The sequence below is a fragment of the Physella acuta genome, unplaced genomic scaffold (genome assembly GCF_028476545.2).
Source record: "Physella acuta isolate Inbredline_101_S28 unplaced genomic scaffold, ASM2847654v3 ptg002207l, whole genome shotgun sequence".
NCBI lineage: Eukaryota > Metazoa > Mollusca > Gastropoda > Physidae > Physella > Physella acuta.
In genome coordinates this window covers 2,226-17,028 of record NW_026733707.1, presented here as the reverse complement: position 1 = coordinate 17,028, position 14,803 = coordinate 2,226, and the positions used below count along the sequence as shown (strand labels likewise).

At 32.6% G+C, this 14,803-nt stretch overlaps 1 protein-coding gene across 1 annotated transcript; it reads right to left on the bottom strand.

Moving 5' to 3' along the window:
- Positions 1–486: 486 nt before the first annotated feature.
- On the bottom strand, positions 487–11,745 carry LOC131932553 (rho-related BTB domain-containing protein 2-like). The gene is made up of 10 exons (XM_059289474.1): positions 11,658–11,745; positions 9,360–9,612; positions 7,333–7,436; positions 6,888–7,079; positions 5,879–6,707; positions 5,079–5,214; positions 4,807–4,925; positions 4,308–4,541; positions 3,280–3,428; positions 487–2,907 (listed from the first exon to the last, which is right to left on the bottom strand). Exons 2-10 carry the CDS (start codon positions 9,543–9,545, stop codon positions 2,772–2,774), a joined length of 2,085 nt encoding a protein of 694 aa, XP_059145457.1. The 5' UTR covers positions 9,546–9,612; positions 11,658–11,745; the 3' UTR covers positions 487–2,771.
- Between the last annotated feature and the right edge of the window lie 3,058 nt (positions 11,746–14,803).

Sequence of the window (14,803 nt, the reverse complement as noted above, 5' to 3'; positions counted from 1 at the left end):
CCTGACAATAACAGTAAGGAAGAAATCCCTCATCATGACAGTAAGAAAGAAGATTCTAATAATGTTAGTCCGAATGAAGAAGTTAGCAATGAAGCCCCTGTGGTCGAGGGAAAAGGTAATGAGACAACAGAAGAAAATACACCAGAAATAACCAAAAATTCACAACGGGCAGCCTCCTCTACATCTGTATGATTATTTTTTGTTTTCTTTTTAAATGTAAATTCATGTTTTAGAAATGTGGCATTAAATTTATTTACTTTGCAAAATCATAGCTATGTGCTTGATTATTTATGAGCTGTTTATAAACATTTCTGTGATTAAAATGTGACCATTCTTTGTATTGCATTCCTCCAGATAATATCTCCAGTGACAGTTACAGTATGATAATTTTTAAGGGACTAATCTCATTATTACTACATACGTGTAACTAACATACTTATTCTCCATCACATAAACAAATTAAAACCGAACAACACAATCGCCTTTTCATTTTGTAAACCTTTATTGACATTTTGCGGGTAAGGTTTGCAGGTAAAAGACTGCTTTGCCATTGAACAAATTTAAAAATAAAATAGTATTTACGTCTCATTTGGGTTTCTGCTTCTTTGGCTGACTATTCTTATTTTTCTTCCAAAAAAAATTCCAAAACAAAATGTGAAGATGTACCCTTTGACCTCTGATAGTATAAAAAAAAGTGAACTAAGTATATACATTTATATTTTGGAAACCCAACATAAAAGTATAAATTGGTAATATGTGGTTTGCAGTGCTTGCAAATCATAAAATTAATTTTTTAAAAATTTTGCATACTTGGCATTAATTAAGAATGTATGTAGAATACAAAAAAAATAATAATGGATGTACACTGATCACAAGAACATTTTTTAAATTATTGGAAATTTTTAACTGTTGGTTTTAGCATTACAAAAATATAATGGTATTTGCTGGGGAAATATGTCCACAATCATGGGCAATACAAATTTAAAAATAAATGCTTTCTATAGATTGTAAATCTCTTTCAGTGTAAAACTTGTTTAAAGGCAACAGAATGAGCAAAAAATTGTAATCTGTATAAATTCACACAAAAATAATTATGGCATTTGAATCTCACAGAAAGAGGTAAAATTATACGTTTGCAGACACAATGATGAATCACAGTATCTAGAATATAAAACAAGTCATGATCATTCTATGAGAAACCTCAGCAAGCAGAAATGCAGTAATAGAGGAAAAGCTCATCAAATCACACAAAAAAACTTCCATAAAATTATTTACAGTATTTAGCAGCATGAGATTTTAAAAAAAAAAACAGCTTTACCAAGTTGGAGCTATTATAAAAATTAAAAAAAATATTTTTGTATAAATTTGAATAGAAAAAATATAATTTAAAATTTAACAGGAATGGAAAATCCACATCACTCTTTGGCAGTTTCTATTGAAACAGGGAGACAATCAAAACTAATAAAGAACCAAAGTAACACATTTAAAAAAAACAAAACAGAAATAGCCATTTAACAGTAAATTTTGCTGCTAACATTGTCCATGGTATACAAACAGTATTTTTTTTTTTAAATGTCGGTATAAAAATATAATGCAATTTAAAAAGCACTCATGATTTTAACTCATTATACACAATTAGTATTTTTTAAAATTTTAAGTAAAATAAATCAAGTATCAAATTTAATTAAATATATTCAAATGAAATTGTGACATTCTTGTGGGGTAGAAACAAATATTACACATGAACACACACAAAAACTAGACAAAACTTGGGTAGATAAAACTGATGAGACTTTGGTGCAGGTAAAGAAATCTTGGTTATCACCTGACAAGATGTAAATGTTTTACCTCGTTTACACTTGCAACATTTATGTCTTGGGAGATGACAAAATTAATAGCCGGGGATAGGAAGAAATGGAAGGAAATGGTGGAGGCCCTATGTTCCATAAGGAGCAAAGAGGACTAAGTCAAGTCACACTTGCAACATTTATATGTCTAGAAGAAAAAAAGCAGCAATATGCATATCCCGTGGGAAAATGTATTTTTTAACTTTTTGCAAGTTGTCTTCCTAGACATGTATAGTTTACATGGTGCAAGAGTAAATGAGGTGCTATGCCGTGTCTGTGATAGGGATATGTTAACATCCCTAGTTCTTTATTATATTATGCGTCATGGAAAATAACTCATGAAAATACTTTTAAAGATTTACTTAGAAAAAAAAATATGTAAGAAGAGACTTTTGTCCTAAAAGAAAAGTTTCCAAAATGAGATTTTACATGATAAAATAATGTAAAATGTATAATAGTTGTAAGAGTTTTTAAAACAATTACATTTAATTGATGAGCAACTGTAACTGGTGAACAAAATGATGATGAATTCTGTTATTACATTGTTTGAGAAAAGTGAAAACAATGTAAATAAACATGATAAGCAATAATTACATGCAACACAAACAGTAAATGCTCAGTTTCCAGAGATTTTAAAACAAATTCTGTACACGTTAAAATGCAATGAAAGCAAAAAAGAATGTACATTGTAAATAGGTATCAATACTTTTTCAGCAACTTTAATACTAATTTATCAATAAATTTTTTTTTAATACCATGTTATTCTTATTTAGAACAGATATATCCATACATTTTGCAAGCAATATAAGTGCACTTTAAATGGTTTTTTAAATAAAAAAAATACACATATGGTGAAGAATAAATAAACAATAGTCTAAATTATTATAACCATATTAGCAGTAAATCTCTGAAATACAATTACTTTTAACATATTTCACGTTTACCCCTCCGTATGAAGCACAGGCACCCCCAGTTCTTATTGCAGCTCTTGGCCACCATTTGCTGGCAAGCTGACAGGGGCTGGCTTAGACTGTTGTACTGTTCCAACTCTTTCTCATACCTGCAGTCATCAAGATAATAGCCTTTACAACTTATATGTTGGAGTAGCTAAATTTTACAACTATAATTATGAAACAAAACTAACAATGCCTAATAAAATATAATATAAATAAAAAAATGAAAACACATCTACAAATAATAAACATCTAAATAAACTGAATAATATGCAGAAAAATTTACTATATGCTGGTGTCAATAAAAACAAACTCTTCTTCATCCACAGCAGTGATTACCAGTTACTTATATCCAAAATCAAATATTAATATAAATAGTATTTATAAGAGGGCATAAATTACGTTTTCACAAGACCTGTTGTAGCCAGATAAATGAGTAATGAAAACAAACCAAGCAGGATGACTGACAATTAACTTACCACACTGGAGGCCACTGTTTCTGTTCAATCAACTCCTGTTTGTCAGCGGGCAGCTCATGGAACAACTTGTGGTGCCTCTGTGTGACATCCCGGAAGTTGATGCTCAGTATGTACTGACAGAACTTTGACAGCTGTTTTGCATTATATAACTGGTAGGTAGGAGAGAGAGAGAGAAAAAATAATTACAACAAGAAAAGGATATTGTAGCAAGTCAAAATATACAGGGGAGCAAACCATGCCAGTCATTAATTGTAATATTGTTAGAGTAACACCCCCTGTTGTAATGTTTGTTGGACTGATATATCTGCGTTCAATTACCTGGGTACCAACCAGAGTGGATCAAACAGGGATATACTGTTACCTAAAATTAAACTTGGCCTTAACCAACAAAAATACTGGCATCACTACACTAACCCTCTGTCTAGTCCTATGACCCTTATCCTTACACTACCAATGAGACCCAAAGAGAATAAACCTGAAACATACTGTTTAGGTCTGTGGGTGATCAGATAAGAAACACTCAGTGTATATATTTAACAAGACAATGCCTATCTAACAGCACTTGCATAAGTTCTGCATGTGAACCTAGCTTTAGGGAATACATTAGGCCTATAGAACATTACAAACAATGCATAAGCATAGATCTACATGTGAACCCAGCTTTAAGCAATGCATTAGGTCTATAAAGGTTTTGAGTGTTGGAATACATGTTTTTGAAGCTTTATTTAGTGTAGGGGAATACATTAGGTCTATACAAGGTTACAAACAATGCTTAACAAACAGCACTTGCATAGGTTCTGCATGTGAACCCAGCTTTAAGAAATACATTAGGCCTATAGAAGGTTACAAACAATGCTTAACTAACAGCATAAGATCTACATGTAAACCCAGCTTTAAACAATGCATTAAACAATGCATAAAGGTTCTGAGTGTTGGAATACATGTTTTTGAAGCTTTATTTAGTATAGGAGAATAAAAAGTCAGAAAGCCTTGAATACTGATAACAAACTGGAAGGACAACAACACACCTCAGATGGTTCTAGAAGCAATATAGCATCCTGCAACATCTCGTCCTGCTCGTAGGTGAGCAGTTCATCCACCACGGAGGCCTCCACCATGTTGACCAGTCGAGGCAGGCACAGCCTGTTGGCCACTTCAATCAGGGTGATACAGTCAACCTCCTCCATACAAGGGGACTCCCCTGTGTACAGGTACTCTTGCAGGGCCCTGAACGTTCTCACTGTAATGCCAGGGAAGGGAATCTGGGAAGCAATTCACAAGAATCATTAGCAGAAATATTTTTTATTTCCTAATATTAAATTAAATATTGCTCTAAAGATTCTCAACTTTTGAAATTTATTTAATTTAAAATGTGGTGATGTAAACGAAAAACACATTAGAAGTATTAAAAGTTTATTTGTTCTTAATACTCTCCTTTTAAAATTTATATTGTCTATTTTTTTTAGAACTTCAGAAGCTCTTATGGTCTTAATTTTTTCTAAGATTTGGTAAAAGAAGCCCACTTACAACATCAGAAGCTGATTCAATAAAATCATTGTTAAACATAGCATACATCATTTCACATCTGGCCATCAGAAGAGCTTTATGTGCAAATACAATACCATTATCCACTTCAAATGAGATATCTGAACCAAGACAAGAGGTAATAATTTGAGTTAAGTAATATAACATGAAAAAATGAGATACAATTTTGTTCAGTGGTTATAGTAAACTTTAAAGAGAGGTTAAACCCCTAAATAGTTAAAATATCACATGCTACAAATGTATTTAGCTCCAACCTGCAAGGAAGTTTCTATCCAGGGCCAATTCCCTCAGTCTCTTCACCCTTTTCTGATGGAACTTTTTATCCACTTCAAGATTTAGGAAACTTTGGTTGGACAAGACATTTTCTATGGCTTCAATCAGCTCTGGGATCTGACAAACAAAAAAAAGTAAAATTACAAAAACTGTCAAATATATTTAAATAACTCAACTTTAACCCTTATTGCACTGCAGTAGCCATGACTCTACTGAACTGAGCATGATAATGTAGTATGTTTATTTCTATAGTAGTCCTGCAAGATCTAATTATAATATTGTATGCTATGGAAAAACTAAAGAGTTAAACTAATTTTAGATTGTTTGGAATTGCAAAGCTTATGTGTATTGATTATAAAAATGTTTTTTAAAAACGGAGTTATGTCCCATTGCTTGATGATACAGACTGCTAAATCCCTTACTTCTGAAAGGGTTAATGACTTGTAAATATTTGAAAATTGATGACTTTTCTAATAGCACAGATTAGTTTACAATATTACACACCATGAAAATTTAATAATTAAAAAAAAATGTTTTACAAGATATTTGCAATAGCTATTCTAAAAAGATTTTTTCCTAAGGAAGTTAAATAAACATACAATATTAAGAAAGGTTAACTATAATATAAAAACAATGTTTTCAATATTTTTAAAAATGTTTAATGTTTAATTTTTTTTTTGAGCAGGTTGTTACCAAAATTTAATTGTTAATAGTCTAAAATCAAGAATAATCCATACTAACAATTTTTTTTTTTACAAATGTTCTACATGTTTTTTCTTACCTGGAGCAGCTCAGCAGTTTTCTTAAGTTCATTGAGATCTACCTCACTCTCTAGGCTCCCAATGTAAAGGTACTCAACAAGGGCGTGGAAGGCTGTTGCTGATATATCACTGCTCAGTGATATATACGTCCGGAGTATCTTGTGCGAAGGGTAGTAGGGATCCTCCTCGTAGCTGATCTCAATGGTCTCCACGGCTTTGTGATCGTAGGGAATGATGATTGGGAATGTTGGGTGGTGTCTGGTGGATGAGCGCATGGAGCCGGATAGGAAGTCGTCAGACGTCGACGTCTGGGAACCTGACTCCGTGTCAGTTGAGTCCAGGTCGCTTTCTATAAAGTCACTGTCGTTGGGGCTAAACCTCCTGGGAAATTTTTGGCATAAAAGCTTGTTCCTTCTTCTGTTGGCTTTGTATTTCATTAAAGATTCTAAGGAAAAAAGTTCTTGGAAGAATACTGAGCTGACCGCCAGGCAAATACGGTGAGCTTCAAGTCTGGTGTTCTGAACGAGAAAAATGACATCACACTCCGACCTGTCGTTTAACAGGCCTGAAATGTCAGATTTGAGGAAAGCTTTTGCTATTTTAATGCCAGCAAATCCAGGGACAGGCATTGTCATTGGGGGCTGGATTAGAGGGCGCTGGATTCTGCGCAGGTGAGTGTTCCAAAATTTTGTTTTGCGACGCTCAATTAGAGCTACCCGTGCTGCATTAATAAATACATCAGAAACTCCAAAGTGGTTCAGAACACTTGACTCGTAGTAGGGTGCCCCAATGTCTTTTGCAACCTCCCTGCCAACGCTTGGTATAATAATATCATTAGGTGAAATTGGTCTGAAAAATAAAATATAGTTTAAATAAAGGAAATTAATTTTTCTAAATATCCACCCTTAAAAAAAAAATAAGTTTTTTCATTCATTTTAGTTTTCATTCAGTTAACTGTAAAAACTAATATACTTAGCATGCAATTCATTTTAAAAAAAAAAACTTAAAATTCATTTTTTGCACACATACTTGAAGAGCAATCCCTTCTCCATATTAATGTGATTCTCATCAAAACAAAGATATCTGAGATCAGCCTGGGTGCCACACAGGACTACAGGTGTGGTGGGGCTGAACCTGCGGATCTCTGGGTACCAAACCCTCTGAATGTTGCGTAAAGAATTGGGTTGAAGAACACTAAAGCACAACACAATCACATCCGCTCTGCCAAAACAAAATAGTTAAATTAGTTCAATCAGGCTGATAAGAATGTCTGTACTTAACTATTTTTTTTATTCTTACAAACCTAACTAAAGAATTTTATAAAAATGTACACTATTTTAAAAACATAATAATAAAATTAACATATCATTGTAAATTATATTTTTAAAAAGACTAAAAATTAACATTCAGAAGTAGATTTTGTTTGAACATAACTAATGAATTAACATAAAGACGATGAATATGTTAGATTTACTCTCTATATGCAAATCCCCTGTCCTTATCATGATAACCAAATGTATCCCAGATACGCATTGAAACTGGACATCCATCTACATCACACAAAGACCGCTCCAGAATCTGACATTGATGAGAATAAATAGAATTTTTTATTTAAATGATGGAGTAAAATTATAAAGTGAAAAAAAAATGTATGTCAGCTTTCAATTTCTGAACAACCATAGATCAAAGAGTTTCTCGAATACTTTGTACAGAGTAAAGTGAACAAAAATATGGAATTTACAAGGATATGAAAAAAAGATATGAAACGAAAAAACTTTTTTAACACAAGACAATGCCAGAGAAATTGGTAGAATGAGCTACTTTAGGACCATAACTGTAAAGTTATTGATGAATATCTGTAATTAAATTATGGGTGTGGGTCTACTTGTTTTAGTAGGAGAAGCAAATAAAGAAGTGGCAAACATAGGCTGGGGAGAACAGGGAGGACTGTCCCTGTATTAACAATAATGGATCTGTCAAAGTTGTACCCTATAACTAAGCTCTTAGTGAACATAAGTGCTCTCATTAGCGTGGGCCTGCCAAAGTTGTATCCTATCAATGACCTCTAAGTACGCATAAAACAGCTCTACTGAGGTATCTGTCAAAGAGATTAGCTCCAAGGCAGGTCAGTACCACAAGGTTGGCACCAACACAGATTGTCTGTGAGGGTCAAGCAGAGAGAAGTGACCCAGAGCAAAGTTCTGGCTCAATGAAAGGTCCACATGAAGCAATTGAGGTCATTGCCACCAGGTTGGTACCAACACAGATTGTCTGAGAGGGTCAAGCAGAGAGAAGTGACCCACAGCAAAGTTCACCTCTGTCTCCATGAATGGCCAACATGAAACAAGTGAGGTCAGTGCCACCAGAGTTCAAGCCAAAAACTAGAGTATCTTGTTTTGTTTTCAGAAATTATTATTTGTACTCTAGCCTAAAAGTGAGTCAGGATTATTGTTGTTTAAGATATGTACTTTAACAAAAACAACTTGGTTTGTCTTGATAAGAAACAGGTGCTCTACTTGACACTTTTTAAACAACATGGTATTTTAGGTCATAGCAAATGCTGTATCTTTTAACTAAATATGTCAAGTGGTCTATTTTAATCATAATTTTACAGTAAATTTCTAAAACTTCATTAAAATGATTTCCTGAGTCAAACTTTTAAAATTGTTATTAACTCATAGTTTTACCATAACAAGCAATAATAAAAGTAGTTTTATTTTAATTATAAATTTTGCAAAGACATTTTGTATGGGAATCTGTACAATATCAAATACATTTATATAAAGAGAGAGATAGATAGTGTCAAATTACATGAGAAGAAAAAATAGCACACAATTTTCTAGGTCAAGCTATTTACCCCAGATAAGAGCTCATACAAGGCACCTTGACCTTTTCAAGTTAGTCTTCAGTAAATAGGTTAACATGTCCACACTTTGATAAAATGTGGATATTCTAGCTATTGTTCTCTAATGCACAAATATACTCATATTATATATATATATATATATATATATATATATATATATATATATATATATATATATATATATATATATATACATATATATATACATATATATACATATATATATATATATATATATATATATATATATATATATATATATATATATATATATATATATATATATATATATATATATATATATATATATATGTGTGTGTGTGTGTGTGTGTAAATGGAATTAGTACACACAGACAATATAATTATATTGTTTATTAATATTACAAAAGAATGTGAGACAACACAGATTTTATAGATGAGCAATAAACTAACTCACACTACATATGCACAATTCAAAATAATATAATTATTAATTTTAAGAGTATTAATGTATAGTTAATACATAACTTTTTAGGTTTTAAAAACGAAAAAGAGGGGCAGGAATATACAAGTTAAATATTTTATATTTCTGAATCCAAGTGTTAAAGCTTGTTAAGATTTTAAAAAAAACCAAGTCATCTCAATCAACTATTTACCTCTCTATCATGCTGGTAATGGTCTACAGCCCACACTGTGGCCTGGTGAGTCTTGACCAGCTTTTCCAGGCTGTACTTGGCATTACAAGCGTAAGCACATGTTAGATAAGTCTTGCCCACCCCAGAGTCACCAACCACCACACATTTTATTATTTCTTCCAGCCCGGTAAAGTGTTCGTTCACCATGGTCAGGTTCTGAGTGCTTTGTATTACACATAAGAAATTTACTTTCCCAAAACAGAAGAGGTTCAGACTGAAATCAAAACAATTAGTAGAATGTCATTTATAGGAAATAATTGTTTAATTTATTGAATAACAATTGCGAAAGAAATTTTAAGCACCTTTCCGGGCTTTTCGGCAAAGAGGTAGAAAAGTTATATTCATCACAAATGTTAAAGAAAAAAAAGAAATATCATACTAAACAAAATGCAAATAGAAGCATAAAGTTCACATCTAGAACATGTTTTGGCATACAAGAATATATATATATATAAGTTCACAGTTGAAGAAAGAGATGTGGATCTTGTCTTTATTGACCTATGTTGACACTTTAAATTATGATTATGGGTATTAATCTGAATATAGTTCAAAGTATTTTTTCTTTTAATGTATGCATTTTCTTTCCTTGATGTACAGGCCAATCTTTGTAATATGCAAAGTAAACAACATTTTTAGGTCTATCCTATTTTAATAATAGCCTATATTATAAATTATAATTTAACTATAAAATAATTATAGACCTAAATCTAGATAAGTGTAGTAAGTGTTAAAAGTAAGTTTACTAAGTTACCCTTTTTAAAATGGGGGTACAGTTTACCTGTTTTTGTGAACTTCATAAAAAGATAGTGTGGTCAGTTCTGTGCCAGATTACATTTACTTTCCTTAATTAAAAATTATAAGTCAGGTACTCAGCAAAGCTGGGTAGGGTAGACTTAGGGATGTCCTACAGATTAGAAAAACCAAGTGGTCCGTACATAAGACTTTTTGGCTAGTACTCATACAAACTACCTCCCAAACACATAGTTCCATATAATATTACAGAGTAAAATAATATCATTAGTTGATAAAGTAAATAACTAAATTAGATAGGGCCTTAAGTTTACTAGTTAGATCACAGATAGGCTTAGTAACTTGGTAAATAGAATTATGCTTTTGTAATAGGCCATATATTTTATATAATATATAATTACGAGCCGACCCGCTGCATATCATATGCCGCTATTTAGTTTTATTTTCTACTTTTTAGTAATTCATAATTGGTGAATTCGACAGTACCAATGCTGCCACTGAAAATATTTGCTTTAAAACACTATCAGTAGGTCGTTAAGGACGATACCCCCCCACACTCCTTTCCCCCAACCCCTACCCTACACCCCCCCCCCCCCCCCCCCGTGAAAGCAGCCTCCTCTTTGTTACCTCCCCTAAGTTTAAAATCGTTTGAAACTAAATTATCTGCCCCTAATAGCCGTCACTAAACCCGGCTCTACGATTGTAAACATTTAGCGTGAACCACAGCTCACCAGACCATGTGGGGGTGGTAGAGATATGCCTAGAAAGGAAGAGAGGGGGGTGCTAGGCGCACTTACAGCTTGGTGTTTTCTATGGTATCCAAGAAGAGAATTATATAAATAGATAGGCTTATAGCCGACAGTATTTGAGTATAAGAGTATGTGACTATAGAGTATTATTACATATATTATATAGTAAGTATAGAGCACTATAGGGGCCTAGTAGGCTACAATAACAATATAATAATGATATAATTACTTATTAATTAGTGTGCCATATAGGGCCTAATTAATAATTTTAAAATTAGCCCTAGATTAATTAATAATTTATAGTGAATATAGGATAGGCCTATACTATTATTACTACTAGGCTAATAATTAGTTTTAATTAGCCTAGGTAGGCTAATTACTACTAATTAGAACTACTTATTAGTTAGACCTAGGCTAATAGTAATTAGTAATTAATTAATTTCCATTTTACTTTAACAGTAGGCCTACAATAATTATTTTTAATTACTAATTACATTAGAGAGCCTAATTAGGCCTATTACTAATTAATTATTTTAATTAAAATTATTAGGCCCTATGCCCTATAATTTATAAATCTAGAGATCTAGGATAGGCCTATAAAATAATCTAGATTTCTAGATCTAGATTCTAGATCAGATCTCTAGATTCAAGTTCTAGACTTAGTTTTAGACAGTTTTAGTAGAATCTAGACTTCTCCATAATATTAATAAGGATGCATAAATTAGGCCTATAATAAAATAGTCATCATAAATTAATCTACCTTTTGTATTTCCTTGCCAATCCAACTTATTCCAAGGAATCCTTGGCTTTTTAAAGTTTTTTACTTTTTAGTTTTTAAACTGCGACTTTCCTGGTCTCTGGCAGTCTCGAATATTCATAAGAATACGGCGCGTAATATTATCTAGATCTACACTATCTACCAGTACAACCAGGCTAAAAAGAAGGGCACGAATGTTGGTCAAAGTTCTTTTTCTAAGTTTGTATCTGGTTTAGGCCTACACAAAAAACACAGATAAAATATTTTGCTTATTTTTCTTATTAGCCTACAGATGCACAAAGATTGTTTATTTTTAACATCTTCCTCTGGTATAAAATAAAAACCAAGCTGGAAAATAGGTTTCGAAACAAGTTATTCAATCGTCAACAGCATTTTGTCCAAAACCAATGTCAACAAAGGGAGACAAATATAGGGGAATGGTGTTACTTAGGTTAAAATAATACTGCTTTCTTCTAGAAATTAGTTTTATTACGATTTTGGTGCTAGGTGCTAGCCTTGCAAGCAAGCAGTATTGTTTACAGTTTTTAAAAAAAGTATGTTTATTAATGTGTTTATTTTATTAGGTTTCATCAGATAGGCCTACAACAGTTAATAATATTGTAAGCACAAAATATAATATTGTAAGCACAAAATATAACATTTTTTAAAGAAATCCAACATTGCTGTTAGATCTACCTGTGTTTTAATTTCTACAGTTTATAACCCAAGTTAACTTAATTGAAGTTAGGCTTGAGAAAATGTCTGCAACTATAGATAGGCCTACTACAAGCTGTGAAAGTGTTCCCACAAAACCGACTAAAGTTCTGTGTGTTTACTTACCTAGTTTAATATTTATAAAGCTCAGTAGCAGAGGCGTATCCAGGTTTTCGTTGTAGGGGGAGCGAAAAGAGCAAAAAAAGGCGCCGAATTTTTAACACGTTCTATATACGTGTATTATATATATATATATATATATATATATATATATATATATATATATATATATATATATATATATATATATAATTATTAGCTGTATGTCATTACATCGCTATGGTGTAAAATAAATTGAAAGTAGCACTCTGAAGAAATAAGAAAAAAACACACAATGTAGGCCGACAAAACAAAAATTGTATCAATCTAAATAAAAAAATATATACACACACTACAACCAAAAACAATGAACGTAACACAATCTGTTTTGTAATGCTTGTAAAAAAAAATTCTTACATAAGAATTCCTGGGAAATTATTTAAGACAAGTGAAATAGGGGAAATAATCACTCTCTTAGTATAAATATGTATATATCTACAAATTTAATTATAAATGTCAAAATAAATAAATAATTACTTTAGAATATAATGAAATTGTTTAACACTATTCGTGTTTACAACATGTTTTTGTCTTTAATCAAAATGTAATATATCGTCATCATAAATGCTAAAGTATTACAGCATAATGAAAATTTTTAAAATCAGAGTTGGTATAAAACCACGCTTTTCGATTGAGTAGAAAAACATTCAGAATAACAGCCTACATTTAACTAAATATCAGTCTTTTAGTTCGGATCATATATTTTAAATTAACTACTGCTTCTATGTGTTCTTTTAAGATAATTTTTAACATAGTGATAGGTATGGGTTAGATCACTGTATTGATCACACACCTTTTTACTGGTAATTGCAAAAAAACAATATTCACAGTTTTACGTTTAAAAAGCTAATTTTCTGGCGGCATGGTACTTTGGTACATCATTACGCGTTTTTCTATATGTACTTAACGGATCAGTTCGGGGTGGGTTGGGGGGGGGGGGGGAGTTTCAACTTCATTCACCACTGTCCGTTCACTTTAGGTCAATTATCCAACCCAGTGTATACCTAGGTGTGACATTAATGTCGCTCTACACTATTGTGGTGGTGAGGTGTGGGGGGGGGGGGGGAGATAACCAACTCAGAGTAAACGTAGTGTCAGTTTTTAGATGACTATTCTAAACATTCATATATATTACACAAATATATATTACAGAATACATTATGGTATTATGACAATATTTGTTTTTACAGAGGGGTCCATGGAGGAGGGGGGTTGTAACTGTTTCATATAATTTGTAATCGTAATCATTATCGCCCAAACTGTAAGAATACTACTACTTCATCGTGATGATGTTGTTGACCTTGTCAAAATTTCCCCTCCACTACGCAGTTAGCTCATAAGTAAATTTAAATAGAGGTGCCACATCAGTTGTATTTGTTTCTGTATTGTAATTTTTTTTTTAAATTAATCACACGATTCAAACTGTATATATAAAGTAATTATGTGTGAAGTTTTATATATAACATTTTCTAATTCAATTATTCGTAAGCAAACACATTATACAGTTGCCTTAAACTTAACACCCCTCTTGCCAAGTGGTACAACCCGTAGAGGTTTTTTAAACATTGCAATGCATCGTAATGGTTATTTTTAGAATGGCAAACTGATGCAGCTGTTAATACGTGTTGTAAACGTAGACACTACTAGACTAGTACAATAATGCTTAATTGCTGCATGAAAAGAAATCTTGTGATTTACATAGATGTGCCGACCAAAAATATTTTTTTTAACAAATATCATTGTTTAAAACCTTGAGTTTAAAAAGTTTCCAAAAAGGCGCCACTTTGCTGAAAATGGCCAGAGGGGGAGCGGCCGCTCCCCCTGCTCCCCCCCCCCCCTGCGTACGCTACTGCTCAGTAGACTGGTTGATTTCTTTTAATCCTTAATCCCTCCGAATTGTCGCCAACTAAGACGGGCGGTACAGCGGCGTACCTAGGTTTTCGGCGCTACGGGCGTTCAGTGTTTCTTCCAGACTTTTTTCTCCGGGGGGGGGGGGGGCACTTGAAATTTTCCTGGGGGGGGGGCGGACACTGTTAAAAGTATATATTTGCCCCCCCCCCCCCCCCCTCGAAGAGATGCCTGGAAGAAACTGTGCGGGTGTTCCCTTAGTTTATAGCCAACATGTTGAAATTAGCGTGATTTAAACAGGGGTTATGGGGGGAGGGGGGGGTTTACTTCACTTAATGTAAGTATAATTAAGTATAATGATACTCATATTTGCCCCGCTTCCCATGTATTTGTGTAGAAAAAAGTCTATGGGTATATTGGATCACTAG